Raw genomic sequence first — 14920 nt, 5'->3', positions numbered from 1 at the left:
TGAGGCCTTCCAATAATTAGAACTAATATACAGATTATTCTGTGTATTTTGTAGCAACATATCAACAGAAGGTTTGACCAGCCTTGTCCTATTTGAGTTTATCTTGGAAAGTTGTCATTGTACAAATCATGTTGCTATCATGAACCACATCTGTGTTTTTCAGAGTGAAGGGAATATGTTTTCCATCTAACCATCTCTAAAAAAATAATTAAATGGCAGACAGCGATGGTTCAAATTTATTCAGGAATGCATTCAGATGTCTAAAAATTGCCGTGGTTGGGGGAAGGGGATGTTGGGAAGTTAGAACAATATTTCTCAACCTTGGTAACTTTAAGAAGTGTGGAACTTCAATTCCCAGAATTCCCCAGCCTGCACGAGTAGCTGGGGAATTCTGGGAATTGAAATCCATTCATCTTAAAATTGCCAAGAGTGAAAAATTGTTCTTCAGAGAATGAACTGACAGATCAAATTTTGCGAATGCCTATGCCTATCGATTTGTGTGTGTGTGTGTGTGAGTCCACTTGTGTCATGCTCTCAAATGTGCCTTTGCACAATGAAAAGATGCCTTCCTTTCAGTATTATAATATCATTAAGCATTTGCAACTGATGAGGGTGTTTTAATATGAAATCCTTCTGTTGGGCAAGCCTAACGGAGCGCAACAGACGAAAAGTAATAACTTCTCTTTTTTTTCAAACTGTTTTTATTTATTTATTGTTACATATTTTAACTTCTTTTCTGAACATAATGTTGTCCTGGTTTTCCCTCCCTTTACATCTTCTATTATGCATATTACATTTTACATCATATTTCCATTTTACACTTCAGTCACCTTATTTTTTGCTCCATATTCTCCCGCTTAATTTAATTTTTTTCTTAATATATAAACAATATCCTTTTGCCTCTCAAAGTTAATCAAATTTAACATATCATTTCCATCTATTATTCTGTTTTACTATTAATAACACGTATCCTCAAGTTTAATTTTATATAGTAAACATTTCATTTAATTACTTATCCACAAGTAGTAATTTTAATCTTTATCCCACGCATTTTATTGAATACATATCATTGGCTCTATTTACTAGCTTTCATTCTATTCTACTAGTATATCCTTTTCTTTCTTTCCTCCTTTAAACCATTTTCTCTTAGTCTCTCAGGAGCTTCATTTCTCTCATATTCTCTTCTCTCCATCCATTTGCCTAGTTTTTTCAAAAGTAATAACTTCTGAACATGGAGTGGGAAGATTTAGAGGCTGTGAGTAAGAGAGTAGTAAAGAAGTATATTTAGAGATGAAACCACTAGCACGGTCAACTTCCTCTTGCTGATGTCAGTTTGGCAGAAAGTTGCAAAACATTTCGATGTCAAAGGATCACAACTCCATCTTGCTGGATTCTGACCTTCCTGAAGGACTGCTGATGGCCGTCCGGTTGTCCTGTTTCCTATTTTGAGCTTGCCGGAAGCACTGCTACCTCCGAGTGGAATGTCCCTATGTTTGCTTCATCCCTGTCCTGCACAACTCCGAAAACAAAATGTTTTTATGTCGGGGAATGCACATGTGGCCTCCCTCAAGGATCTCACATTCCTGTTGTGGGAATGCTTGAAGGTGCCAGCTGGATTTCCATGTGGACCACATCCAACGGGAGTGTCTTCCTACACTCCACAGTGTCCCTAATCATGGAAATGCAACTTATATACAAGGCCTGCTTCGGTTATCGCAATGGGGTGTGCGGTAAACCCAGTTTGAGTCAAGAGACATGATTGACTGGCTTGTGACCAGTCAATCAGAATAGAACTGGAAGGGACCTTGGAGGTCTTCTAGTCCAACCCCCTGCTCAAGCAGGAGTCCTGTACCATTTCAGACAGGTGGTTGTCCAATTTCTTCTTAAAGCCTCCAATGATGGAGCGACCACAACTTCTGAAGGCAACTTCTGTTCCAATCTTTTCTTAACTAAGTTTCACGTTGCTTCTCTCCTTGATTAGTTTCCATCCCTTGTTTCTTGTCCTGCCTTCAGGTGCTTTGGAAAATAAGTTGAGCCCCTCTTCTTTGGGGCAGCCCCTTAAATCCTGGAAGACTGCTATCATGTCACCCCCTGGTCCTTCTCTTCTCTAGACTGGCCATATCCAATTCAATGCTCAGTGCTAAAATACGAGATGAAGCTGCAAACGCCTAATGCCGCTTAGCCAAAGTTACTAATGAGAAATTGTAGAGAAGCATCTTATAATGGTTGGCCTGCTTTAGGAGTCTTTGTGACCAAGATAAATCCGTATCTTGCACATGCCTAATGTCAGGGTTCCAAAAAACACCCCCAGCGAAATAAAACTCCAAGGCTTGAGTTCTGGAGTTCCACTTTATTAGAGATGTCATATCGGCACATCTGGGAAAACCTGAATCTGAAAACTTCCAGGTTTGACAAAAGAGAATATCTTCTCCTAGAAATTCACCTACAAGGATCGGGGGATGAAGCAGAGCAACTGACCATGGGGTTAATCCATTCATTGGCGATTCTGTTGGCCAGGTCTCGCCACGTCTTCTGACCTTGCACTGCTTCTTTGAGTTGTTCTGTGCTCTGGTTGGTGTCAGCTTTGTTGGTGTCCAATCATCGTGGCCTTTGGTGGCCTGGTTTCCTTTCATTGGTAACTCTTCCCAGCATAATTGATTTCTCCTGTGAATTCCCCTGCACGACATGGACAAAGTACGTGAGGCTTTTGTGGTTTTTTGCCTCCCAGTGACATGCCTGGTGTTGTGCGCTCCAGTGCTCGCTTGTTGTGTTGGTCACCTCTGCTGTCCAAAGAAGACACAGGACTGCCTTCTCCGGCATCACAGCTCAAATGAGTTGATGCAATACCTGTCCAGTTTGGGTGTCCCATTTCCTGTCCAGAAACTGCCCACCTGGCTGCAGAGGTGTCTCAGCTGCCCTAATGCCCTCGTTGTTTCCCCCACAGGTTCTCAAGAGTCCGACAGCTCCCAGTCTGCTAAAAAAGACATGCTGGCCGCCTTAAAATCCAGACAAGAAGCCCTGGAGGAGACGCTGCGCCAACGCCTGGAAGAACTGAAGAAGCTGTGTCTCCGGGAAGCGGTAGGCGGCAGAGAGGCCTCCTTTGAAAGAATGGCGTTGGAAATTTATCACATTATGAAAATAAGGATGGCAGGAAAATAGGGAAGGGGAAGAGATGGAGAAGAGAGGCATAGGTACAGAGGGGAAGGGAAGGAGAGAAAGGGAAGGGAAGGAAAAAGGAAAGGAAAAAGGGAGGGAGAGAGGAAAGGAAAGAAGAAAAGGAAAGAAGTAAAAAGAGAGGGAGGGAGGAAAGGAAAGAAGGAATGGAAAAGGGAAGGGATGAGAAGGGAAGGGAAGGAAAAAGTTGAGGGAGAAAGGAAAGGAAAGGTCCAACTTTTTCAGCACAGTAACCACAGAATAAAATTACAACCTCATTTTTTTAACTTCACCACTTTAACAAATACTAGCCATGTCTATAACAGCCATTTCTGCACTAATCAGCTAAAACTCAAATGTCATAAGAGCAATGTTGCTCTTATCAAATCATTCAAATAAAATAATGTAAAATAAAATCAGCCCTTCCTTTCCAGAAGACGGAGGAACGAATCAGCTTGGGAATCCCTTGCGTGTTGAGTTAAAATAGGCAATTTAAAAAACAGTGTGGGAAATGAAGCTTTTCACCCCACCCGTTGGGCTCAAACCGGTTCATCTATAAATAGGGAGGCCAAAGGCCAGATTTGACTCTTTAATATACTGCAGGCTTGGATTTAATTGAAATAGATCCAGTTTTATTAGCTGGCTGCAGATGAGCTGATGTTTGTTTATTTATCTGATTTATACTCCGCCTTTCTCCTGAAGGGGCCGGCAGGTGAGAAAATGCTTGAGTTAAAACAGAAAGGAAAATTGGCTAAACTGACAACGCATGGAAAAACAGTTAGACGATCCTTAATTAAAGATGCATTTCACTAAATTGCAATCATTAAATTCCATTACGCTTGCAGACCGACGTAATTACAAGCTTGTTTATATTTGTTTTAAAGGATCGTCCGGCTCATTTAAATTTGGTTTCCGCATGAGACTCAGCAAGTTGTCTACGTTATGAACATGAAATCTATTTGTTTCATCTTGCATAATTTTTTTTCCTAAAAGAGAAACCAGCAAAGATCAGCCAGCTCTTGATTCCTGAAAATCTTGTTTGGTCCTTTCTGAGATTTTCATGGATGAAGCATACATTTTCCCTGACTGGTTACATGTAGTTCTCGATTTACGACCGCAATTTGAGCCCAACATTTCTGTTGCTAAGCGAGATGGTTATTAAGTGAGTTTGGCCCCATTTTATAACCTCTCTTGCTGCCGTTGTTAAGCAAATCGCAATTCGTTCAGTTAGTACCCCGGTTAAGGAAATGTCAGAAGGTCGCAAAAGGGCATCGTGTATACCCGGGACACTGCAACTGTCAAAAGTACATGCCAGTTGCCAAGCCTCTTAATCACATGACCCCTCCCCCAAGGATGCTGCCACAGTCTTAAGTGTGAAACCCTTAAGACTAAGTTGCTTTTTTTCGGTGCCGTTGTAACTTTGAACGGTCACTAAATGAACTGTTGTAAATCGAGGACTAGCTGTATTATCTGTTTCAAAGGGGATTTGACATTTCCCAGAGCCTGAAATTCTATACTTGTAGTGCATTGTGTGACGTTCGTTGCACCTTTAAACACAACACTATCCAAATACAGAAACTTTCTGTTGGTTTTTTTCCCCCCCTAAATCTTTTCTAACCCTGAGCAAAATAATGGATGGAAATTAAAAATAAAAACGAGGAAGTCACTAGAAATACTTGACCAGTTCAAGCTCACAGGGTCATTTCTTTCTTCTTTCTTTCTTTCTTTCTTTCTTTCTTTCTTTCTTTCTTTCTTTCTTTCTTTCTTTTCTTAAATCCTCCTTGGGTTGTAGAGTGTGACAGTGTGAGTCCAGGGGTAAGAGGTCAGCAGAGGTCATCTGAAGGGGAGGCCTTAACATATTTTTTTAAACAACCCTCCTCTTGCATGTCAGTAAATTAATCCTCTAATCCCGCTCTCAACTTCTCTTGTTACTCAGCCATAAATCACTCCGAAGACATCGCTTTTCCTGTGGGAATCGCTGGCTCAGAAGGGGGCTATTAAGTCTGGACCCCCCCGACTATTTGCAAGAGCCAAGCATCGGCTTTCTTAAATTACAGGAGCCTGGATGCTAACAAGCCTTGCATTGTTCCCCCCTCCCCTTTGCCTCTTTTTTAAAAGGCTTCGCAGGACCCTAGCACACACAAAGAGCCCAAGTTCAAGATGAATTGATTTCCTCGCAGCCAGCCCAATAATCTTCCATGCCTGTTTCTGAAACTCTTTTCACCAGAATGTGAAAAGAGCTTGTGCGTTTTAAGAGTTTGAAGGAGTCTAGTGGTTGTTGTTGTTGTTGTTTTTGTTCATCTCAATGATCATCACGTAGAAAAATTAAAAAGTGTAAATATAGACTGTTACCCACAATAGGGGGGGGGTGGAGGAATGGATTTGGTTTTGAGAGCAATGTAAATTGTTTTAAACTGGCAGATTAACTGAGAGGGGGGTTGGGGGGGGGAGGGGCATGATAGCAATGTTCCAGTACTTGTGGGGCTGCCCCAAAGAAGAGGGGGGTCCACTTATTTCCCAAAGCCCCTAAAGGCAGGACAAGAAGCAATGGATGGAAACTAATCAAGGAGAGAAGCAAACTGGAATTAAGGAGGGATTTCCTAAGAGTAAGAACAATTTACCAGTGGAACAGCTTGCCACCAGATGCTGTAGGTGCTCCATCCCTGGAGGTTTTTAAGAAGAGACTGGACTGCCACTTGTCTGAAATGGTGTAGGGTCTCCTGCTTGAGCAAGGGGTTGGACTAGAAGACCTCCAGGGTCCCTCCCAGCTCTATTCTGATGGATTGATTTTATTTGGTCCTCTTTCTATTCCCCTATTCTCTCTCTACTAGTAAATGATTCATCTCTCATGGAAGAAGTGGTTGGCACCTCTGTATTGTTCTCGTAACCCGTCAGCCTGGTCTCCATCTCTTTGCTTGTGATCCTGCCCAACCTCCCTCTGTGCCAACGTCATTTGGAATTTAGCCCTTGATCAAATCAGACACAGAGCCAATGGTTTTACCCTGAATGAAAGAGCCCATGGCAGACAAATGTATGAAGCTATTGTTTTACCAGAGAGACCTATCCCAAAAATGCTCAAGAGGGTTAGGAAAGATATAAATTCTTTTTGAAGTATAATGTAGATGTAAAGTTACAGAGGTATGTACATCTCCACCATCGTTTCTGAGACTGCAAACAATTGATTTAAGCCAAGAGGGAATCAAGAATGCGGGAGCTGGAGTTAAATGAAATCATATAAATTTGACAGACAGACAGACAGACAAATGGGTAGTTAGATATGACAGAGAAAGAGAGAGAGACTTAGAACAACTTTGTCACTTTGAATGTACTCTATAATCGGCATACATTAAAATGAAATTTTGTTCCATGCAGCTCTCGAAGGGAGGGAGGGAGGGAGGGAGGGAGGGAGGGAGGGAGGGAGGGAGGAAGGAAAGATTGAGGGAGGGAGGAGAAAGATGGGTGGTCAATTAATTTTATATATTAAAAAAAGAAGGAAGGAAGGAACAAAGGAAGGAACGAAGAAAGGAAAGAAAGGTGGGTGGGTAGTCAATACATTTTATATAAGAAAGAAAGAGAGAGAGAAACAATGAAGGAAAGAAGGGAAGAAAGAAAGGAAAGAAAGGAAAGAAAGAAAGAAAGAAAGAAAGAAAGAAAGAAAGAAAGAAAGAAAGAAAGAAAGAAAGAAAGAAAGTAGGTACAATTATAGTTTATTTCAGTTGGGTCTTTCAATTGAGAGTTTAAGTCAAGCACAAAGGAGTGGGTCTTTCATCATTCAGTTCTACCCACCGTCTTGCCCCCCTCCCAGCTCAGCCCAGGAATGACCCTGCAGTACCTTGGATCTGGGCGGGAAGGTTACCACCATATCCCTCCCCCTTTCACAAATACATTGGTGGATTCCTGAAGGGTACCAGCAGGGATCCAATGTTCTTGAGCTCATTAACATCCATTAGAGGCAGATTCACAAAGATCTTTGCTAATTAACTCCTGGCTTTGCTGTGTGATTTCAGGAACTTACTGGAAAGTTGCCAAGGGAGTATCCCCTCAACCCCGGGGAGGAGCCCCCAATTGTGAGAAGAAGAATCGGTACTTCTTTTAAACTGGATGAACAGAAAATGCTGCCCAAGGGAGAGGTAATGGCCCACTCTGCGTTACCGTGTCCAAATATTTGCTTGCTACCAGGCTCTGGAAGGTCCAGTCATCCTCTCATCTGTCCTTTTCTGTCCTCCTTCTGTCCATCCATTTATTGCTATACTAAGCGTTCATATTGGCTGGTGAGGGAGCCCAAGCTGACATGAAGCCCAACCCCAAAACAGTTCTTGTTGATCAATCGTGAACAATCCTTGGTGGTCAAGCTCACCTCCTTCTGCTGTTGGCTGAAGGACCAGCCTCACCATCTACCATCCAACGTTCTAGATTAGGAGATGTGGATTTAGCAACCCTTCTCCCTACCTTGGTCAAATCGTGACTGCCCCAAAGGTGCTTTTCCAAAACGCAACTGGACTTTCTTGGCCTATTCTTTTTTCCTTGAAGAGATCTCACTTCTCATCCAAGAAGCCTCTTCCAGTTCTTCAGAAGGTTTTTCAACAAAAAAAACTCCAAGAAATTCCATTTGCCTCTTGGAAAAGCAGCTTTTGGGACAATTATGACCTGGATGATTGAGAATCTCCACAGAAATTTACCCTTGCTTTTAATTTGACTCTTTCTGTGCACTCTGCTTGAGCTACTCTTAATAATCCTAACCCTGAAAAATGCAGCAGATGAGCTAACTGATAGGTGGATCACGGCATGCTGATATTAAAATAAAATCTCTTTTTACAACCCTGTAAATCCCTTAATTCGCAGTAGAGGCAGGGCGACTGGATAAGAGCTGAGCATTTACCAGCCAGATGCCCTTCCCGATGCCTATGGGGAGTTCAAAGCAATTTTTTTTTCTTTGCATCCTAGGAGGGATGCTTTTGTTAAAAGAATTGCATCTAAAGAACTGAGTCTCTGACAATCATATCTTCTATTGTGAATGCGTTCTGGATTTTCAGTCTGCTGGAGAATTCCTTCTTTTTTGTAGAAGTTTGTTTTTTTTTCAATTTTAAAATACATATACATTCCATCTTTCCTTAAGCCATGTTTCTTCTGGGCACAAATATCTGTGCAACATTCTTCCATAAATTATAATGCATTATACAATTAAATCTTGTAAGTCTCTTCATTTCCTTCTTAACATATTTTCTAACATATCTTCTAATATATACACAATAATAACACTGATTATAGTTACTTTCATCATATTCATGCTAACAATTATCATTTTATTCTTATCTCAATACATTGTCTATTCTTCTTTTTATCTTCTTCTTTTATTTCCAATTTCCTTTTTTATTCTTTAACCATTGATAAATTACCTCCCATATCATATAATAGAATCAGATTGTTCTTTCTCCTTAATTGCCAATGTTAGTCTATTCATTTCTGCACATTCTGATATTTTCCTAATCCCCTTCTCTTCATTAAGAATCTCTTCACATTTCCAATATTGCGCAAATACAATTCTAGCTGCAGTTAATATATGGATAATTAAATATGTCTTCTCTTTATTACAGGTTTCAGGTAATATCCACAACAAAAATGTTTCTGGTTTTAACTCAATACTCCGTTTTATCCTCCTTCCCAACAATATCTGTATTAGTCTAGTACTTCTTTGCTTCTGCACAGGTCCACCACATACGGTAGTAAGATCCAGGTAACTGGTGACATTTCCAGCATTTAGCTGATTTTAAACCTCTTTGCCAACCTCGCCAATGGAAAATGGCATCTACAAAGCATCTTATAGAAATTCTCTTCGGAGAATTTCTTCGGAAAAGAAAATTCTTTTCTTTTGAAGGTGTCTCTATCTGCATTAAGGATAGTAGAGCTTTTTTCTCCTGGGATACACATGAATTAAAAAAAGATTTGAAAGAAGTTGATGCTTATATTGTGGGCCTGCCTTTTTAAGACTTCAATCCTGTACCGTTTGCATGTGTGTGTTTTAATTAATTCTGATAAACCACACACATTGCCAAGGCAATAAAATGTTGCTTTGTTTCACATGAAGGAGTATGAGATGGATGGCTTTAGCCTCACAGACATTACATTTTTTAGCTGCACCTCAAACTGGGATTGTAAGTGGGATTGTAACAAACCCATATCCGTTTTTGCAGAATCACATAAGGCTGGTGGGGTTTTTTAAACTTTTTATTTGCTTGGAACGTGCAATGGTTGTAAAGCTTTTTAAAAGCCCTTTTAGAAGTTTTGGACTCTTAGAACTGGGGTGTGAACTTCATCTACAGTTCAAAGATCAAATGCACTTTAAAAAAAAATAAAGCTTGAGTGGTGCTTTTAATCCTTTGGTGCTTTTCATCCTTCGCTTTCTGTGGATGTGGGAGATTTTTTGGGAGGGAGGTAGAACAGAAGTGTAGGAGCGGATGGGAAGGAGGAAACTGGCTGTAGCATTTAGGCATTGTGTGAAATGCATATTTAATCAGCTCACTGTTGACAGAGATTATAAAATCTTCAAAGCAAAACTTTAAGCACCGGCAAATAATAGCCTTTTGGCCAATCGCAACAAGAGAAGAGCTGTAGTCCCGGACTTAAAATAGGGCTGAGTCATCCTAAACATCAAAAGAGCTTTTTGAGATGAGCCAAAGAGAGCCATATTACCTTGATGAAGGATGAAGTCAAACAAAGTCCCTTCTTTTCAGCTGCACATGGATAAACTGAAATAGGAAATATCTCTTTGATGTGCGAAAATTAGTTTCACGTCTTCCAAAACCCACCGCGTGATTAGGAATGAGGGAATCGTTCCCAATCGAGGAGTGAAGCAACCTTAGAACTAAGGAGAAATTTCCTAAAGACCCTCCCCTCCCCCCTCCTGGAGGCCCCCTGGAGGCTTCAGGAGCTTCCCTGAAGCCTCCGGACCACAAAAAAACGGCCCTATGGGCAAACCGGGAGTTCGGGAACAGACTTCTGGTTTGCTCGTAGGGTCAGTTTAAGCCCTCCGGAGGCTTCAGGGATGCCTCCTGAAGGTCCCTGAAGCCTCCGGAGGGCCTCCGGGGGGGAGGGCAGTGGAGGCTGTTTTCACCCTCCCCAGGCTCCTATAAAGCCTCTGGAGCCTGGGGAGGGCGAAAAAAGCATGCAAAAAATGGGGGGGAGCGCCTCTCTTGCGCACATGTGCACTGGGGGGGTCGCGTGTTGCATTATGGGTGTGGCACGCCCGCACACAACCCCCCTGCGCTCCCCCCACTTATGGCACGCGAGCCAAAAAAGGTTCACCATCGCTGGTATATACCATTCCAGACAGATGGTTGTCCAGTCTCTTCTTAAAAGTCTCCAGTGATGGAACTCCTACAACTTCTGGTGGGGAGGTGGTCCACTGGTTAATTCTTCTAAATGTTAGGAAGTTTCTCATTAATTCTGGGTGGCTTCTCTTCTTGATTAGTTTCCATCCGTTGTTTCTTGTCCTGCCTTCAGGTGCTTTGGAGAACAGTTCGACTCCCTCTTCTTTGTGGCAACCCCTGAGATATTGAAACATGGCTATCATGTCATCCCTTTGTCCTTCTTTTCATTAAACCAGGCATAGTTTATATATGATACATGACAGAAGTTTAAAGAAAAGTTCTCTGATAGAGGACAGCCCTGTTTCCCTGTTGATCCACTGGCCCTGTGGGAGACCTTGAGAAATTGGACCATTGACAGTTCTTTCCTCTTGGACAGGAAGCTGAGCTGGAGCGCTTGGAAAGAGAATTTGCCATCCAGTCCCAGATCACGGAAGCTGCTCGACGCCTGGCCAGCGAGCCCAACGTCAGCAAGAAGCTGAAGAAGCAGAGAAAGACCTCCTACCTGAATGCCCTGAAGAAGCTCCAGGAGATCGAAAACTCCATCAACGAGTACCGCATCCGATCGGGGAAGAAGCCAACCCAAAGGGCTTCGCTGATCATTGACGGTAAAGACAGTTGGCCTTCTGTGATCTCCTGAGACTTCCTTTAGAGGGAATGGGGGGGTTAGAGGTTGGTAGATCCCATGGGTCTTGTAGGCCCTTACAATACAATGCAATAGCAGAGTTGGAAGGGACCTTGGAGGTCTTCTAGTCCAACCCCCTGCCTAGGCAGGAAACCCTTATACCATTTCAGGTCGCTTGACGAAATAATGGAGAAACCTCCTAGCTGGAGATTCTCAAAAGTAGGAGTGATGGAAGTCCACCAGATGACCATCTCACGTTCATGGCCCAGCACCTCTTCAAACCCTCTGCAACTAGCCACATGGGTATTAAATTCAGGAAATGACTATAGGAAGCAGGGCTCTAAGGCAATTGCGGATTGCAAGTCTTTTTATGGGTTTGCAGCAGAGGTGAAATGTAAATTTTTTTGCCAATGGTTCTCTGAGCTTGGTGGACGTGGCTTGGGGGGGGTGTCATGTGACTGGGTGGGCGTGGCCAACTTTTTTTAATTTTTAAAGCATTTATTACTACCTATTCGCCAGAACCGGTAGTAAAAAAAATGCTTTAAGAAGTGGAAAAAAAGGTTCAGCTGTGCCATGCAAGTGTGAGAACCTTTCATTTCACTTTTGAAAGCATTTTTAACTCTCTCTTTTTTTTTTTGCTTTTTAAAACATTTTTTCCCCGAAGTGGCCGGGAAAAAAAATGCTTTAAAAAGCTGTGAGCCCCGCGATTGTTGGAAGCGTTTTTTAAAGAAAACTTTTAAAGCTTTTTTTTCCTGCCAGTTCAGGCAAATAGGCAGGGGAAAAAAATGCTTTAAAAAGCAGTGGAAAAGCTTCCGAAGATCACACAGCTCACAGCTCAGACACGCAGTTCTGAGAAGCTTTTTTTTTTTACTCCCGGTTCGCAGAACCAATGACAATTGTCCCTATCGGTTGGCACGAAGCAGTGCGAACCGGTAGCTTTTCACCCCTGGTTTGCAGTCTCACACAAGCAGCTCCAAAGATAAATGGGATTATGACAAACAAAGCCAGGAATGGGATTTCACTGAGCTTAAAAATTCCTCCCTTCTGAAAGATTTCTGTGGAAGAACATTTTTCACCAGGTTTGTGCCAAGAGTTGATGTAATTGCGACACGGGATGAGAGGAGTTATCATTACAACATACACACAAAACGCCAGTGATAAGACTCCATTTTGGACTCTTCAAAATTTTGTCTTAAGATCCCCCCCCCCCCCCCGTTAAAAGGGGGCACTGATTTACAAACCTGTTAAAAATTCACTTCGTCCTTGACTTACAACAATTGGAACTGCTGAGTGATGTAGTCATTAAATGCTCACACCTGATTTTAAGTGAACTGCATGGTTATTAAACAAACCCGCGTTCCTCCGTGGACTTTGCTCGTCAGAGGGCCCCCCCCCGCAAAGGTTGTAAATAATGTTGCTGTGACTTTGTCATGTTGTGCAACCCTCCTAAATCCATGCCGGTTGCTAAACACGCAAATTATCTGATTATCTGACTGCAGTGATCATAAGAGCGAGAACTGGTCGTAAGTAAACCTTTTTCAGTGCCACGTAAGTTCAAACAGTCACTAAACGAATTGTCCTAAGTCAGGGGTTACTTGTGGTCAAATCTTCCATATATATAAAAACGGCTGTGTGTGTGTGTGTGTGTGTGTATGTTCCAGCATAACTCTGGAACCCCTCAAGCAATTTCAACCAAACTTGGTGCACGGATGACTTACTCTCTGGAAACAAATACTGTGGAGGTATGATACTCCTAAAACCCCTCAGGGAGGGGGGGGTGTTCTGTTAAGATACAGCCTGTTATGCCTTAAAAGGGCTTCTACTGTACTGCCATAAAATGGCTTCTACTGTGCAGCACAGTGGAGTTGCCATGGTAACGGCTTCACAGTACTCCACAAGGGGGAGTTACTCTGGTAAGTTGGAAAATCCAACAAATTATGTTTGGTTCGGAATTTTTCCCCCCTATAAATAAATACCAGGTTATCGGCTAGTTAATGATAAATAGGCCTATCAGAGGCTGTTTATCATCAATGAATCTCATTGTTTAGGGACAGAAGTCAAAGTATCATCTCCATGTCCTGCCTGAATTTCCTGGAAATGTTTGTAGATGAGAAATAGGATGCTGGAGAAACCTTGGGGAAATAGGTGGCCTTCCATCTTTGCTGTCCTACATCCTCTAGAGTCCCTGGCCACTGGCAAGACTTGCGAGGGTAGTTGGGAGTTATAGTACAGCAAAACCCAGATGACACCCATCCTTCAGCTAATGGGATGGGTCCGAAGAAAGAGAGCGCATCTTTCATTATCTGGCTTTTGGGGTATCAATGCCGATTCCACTTCCTTGTTGACGGGATCTTCTCTGTGTTCTCTTGGCTTCCTAGATGGGAACATTGCCAGCGAAGATAGCTCCCTCTCAGATGCTCTTGTTCTGGAAGACGGTATGTAAAAAATTGTGGAGTCTTATCATCTTTTGCATTTGATAAGAATCAGTGGTGGGATTCAAAAATTGTTACTGGCGGTTCTGTGGGCGTGGCTTGGTGGGCGTGGCAGGGGGAAGATACTGTAAAATCTCCATTCCCACCCGTCTCCAGGGGAAGGATACTGGAAAATCTCCAATGATCTAACTGTCTCACCCATTTTGGTGTGATCTATATCTTGAGTTGGGTTATAGCAGTGCTTCTCAATTATTTTCTGTCATGCCCCCCCTAGGAAGAAGAAAACATTTCGCGCCCCCCCCCCCCGCGCGACTGTAAATAGTATAATTTGTCTATAAAATTGTTATAAGTACACCTCTGCATAACATAGCACACCGGTCTTTCCTCGACTCCCACCGTAGTCACATGCTTTCTTTCCTCTTTCCCTCTTACTTGTCTATCCTTCCTTCCACCCTCCCTTCCTCCTTCCCTTCCTTCCTGCCTCCCTTCCAGTTCCCTCCTTCCTCTTTCCCCCTGCCTGCCTGCCTTCTTTCCTCTTTCCCTATCCTCCTATCCTTCCTTTCTCCCTCCCTCCTTCCCTGCCTCCCTTCCAGTTCCATTCTTCCCTCCTTCCTTCTGCCTCCTTCCTGCCTGCTTGCCTTCTTTCCTCTTTCCCTCTTGCTTGTCTATCCTTCCTTCCACCCTCCCTTCCTCCTTCCCTTCCTTCCTGCCTCCCTTCCAGTTCCCTCCTTCCTCTTTCCCCCTGCCTGCCTGCCTTCTTTCCTCTTTCCCTATCCTCCTATCCTTCCTTTCTCCCTCCCTCCTTCCCTGCCTCCCTTCCAGTTCCATTCTTCCCTCCTTCCTTCTGCCTCCTTCCTGCCTGCTTGCCTTCTTTCCTCTTTCCCTCTTGCTTGTCTATCCTTCCTTCCACCCTCCCTTCCTCCTTCCCTTCCTTCCTGCCTCCCTTCCAGTTCCCTCCTTCCTCTTTCCCCCTGCCTGCCTGCCTTCTTTCCTCTTTCCCTATCCTCCTATCCTTCCTTTCTCCCTCCCTCCTTCCCTGCCTCCCTTCCAGTTCCATTCTTCCCTCCTTCCTTCTGCCTCCTTCCTGCCTGCTTGCCTTCTTTCCTCTTTCCCTCTTGCTTGTCTATCCTTCCTTCCACCCTCCCTTCCTCCTTCCCTTCCTTCCTGCCTCCCTTCCAGTTCCCTCCTTCCTCTTTCCCCCTGCCTGCCTGCCTTCTTTCCTCTTTCCCTATCCTCCTATCCTTCCTTTCTCCCTCCCTCCTTCCCTGCCTCCCTTCCAGTTCCATTCTTCCCTCCTTCCTTCTGCCTCCTTCCTGCCTGCTTGCCTTCTTTCCTCTTTCCCTCTT

The 14920-nt window shown here is 43.2% G+C and overlaps 2 protein-coding genes across 10 annotated transcripts in view; both read left to right on the top strand.

Annotated features, from left to right (window-relative positions):
• Positions 1–7057, top strand: part of FAM107B (family with sequence similarity 107 member B) — a 363543-nt gene extending 356486 nt beyond the window's left edge. Inside the window, exon 4 of the transcript XR_014175716.1 lies at positions 6767–7057. The gene's annotated coding sequence lies outside the window, so the exon portion shown is untranslated. The remainder of the gene's footprint in view (positions 1–6766) is intronic.
• The window catches only part of FRMD4A (FERM domain containing 4A), a 336245-nt gene that overhangs the window by 304534 nt on the left and 16791 nt on the right, over positions 1–14920 (top strand). For all 9 annotated transcript variants that reach the window (XM_081957227.1, XM_081957229.1, XM_081957226.1 and 6 more), the window contains exons 15-18: positions 2945–3078; positions 7161–7283; positions 10897–11125; positions 13521–13577. In XM_081957227.1, coding sequence (XP_081813353.1) covers positions 2945–3078; positions 7161–7283; positions 10897–11125; positions 13521–13577 — 543 coding nt within the window. The remainder of the gene's footprint in view (positions 1–2944; positions 3079–7160; positions 7284–10896; positions 11126–13520; positions 13578–14920) is intronic.

Source organism: Natrix helvetica (genome assembly GCF_964273705.1).
Source record: "Natrix helvetica genome assembly, chromosome: 6".
In the NCBI taxonomy this organism is placed as follows: Eukaryota; Metazoa; Chordata; class Lepidosauria; order Squamata; family Natricidae; genus Natrix; species Natrix helvetica.
The sequence above is the reverse complement of the archived record's forward strand: the minus strand, read 5'-3'. Positions and strand labels throughout refer to the sequence as shown.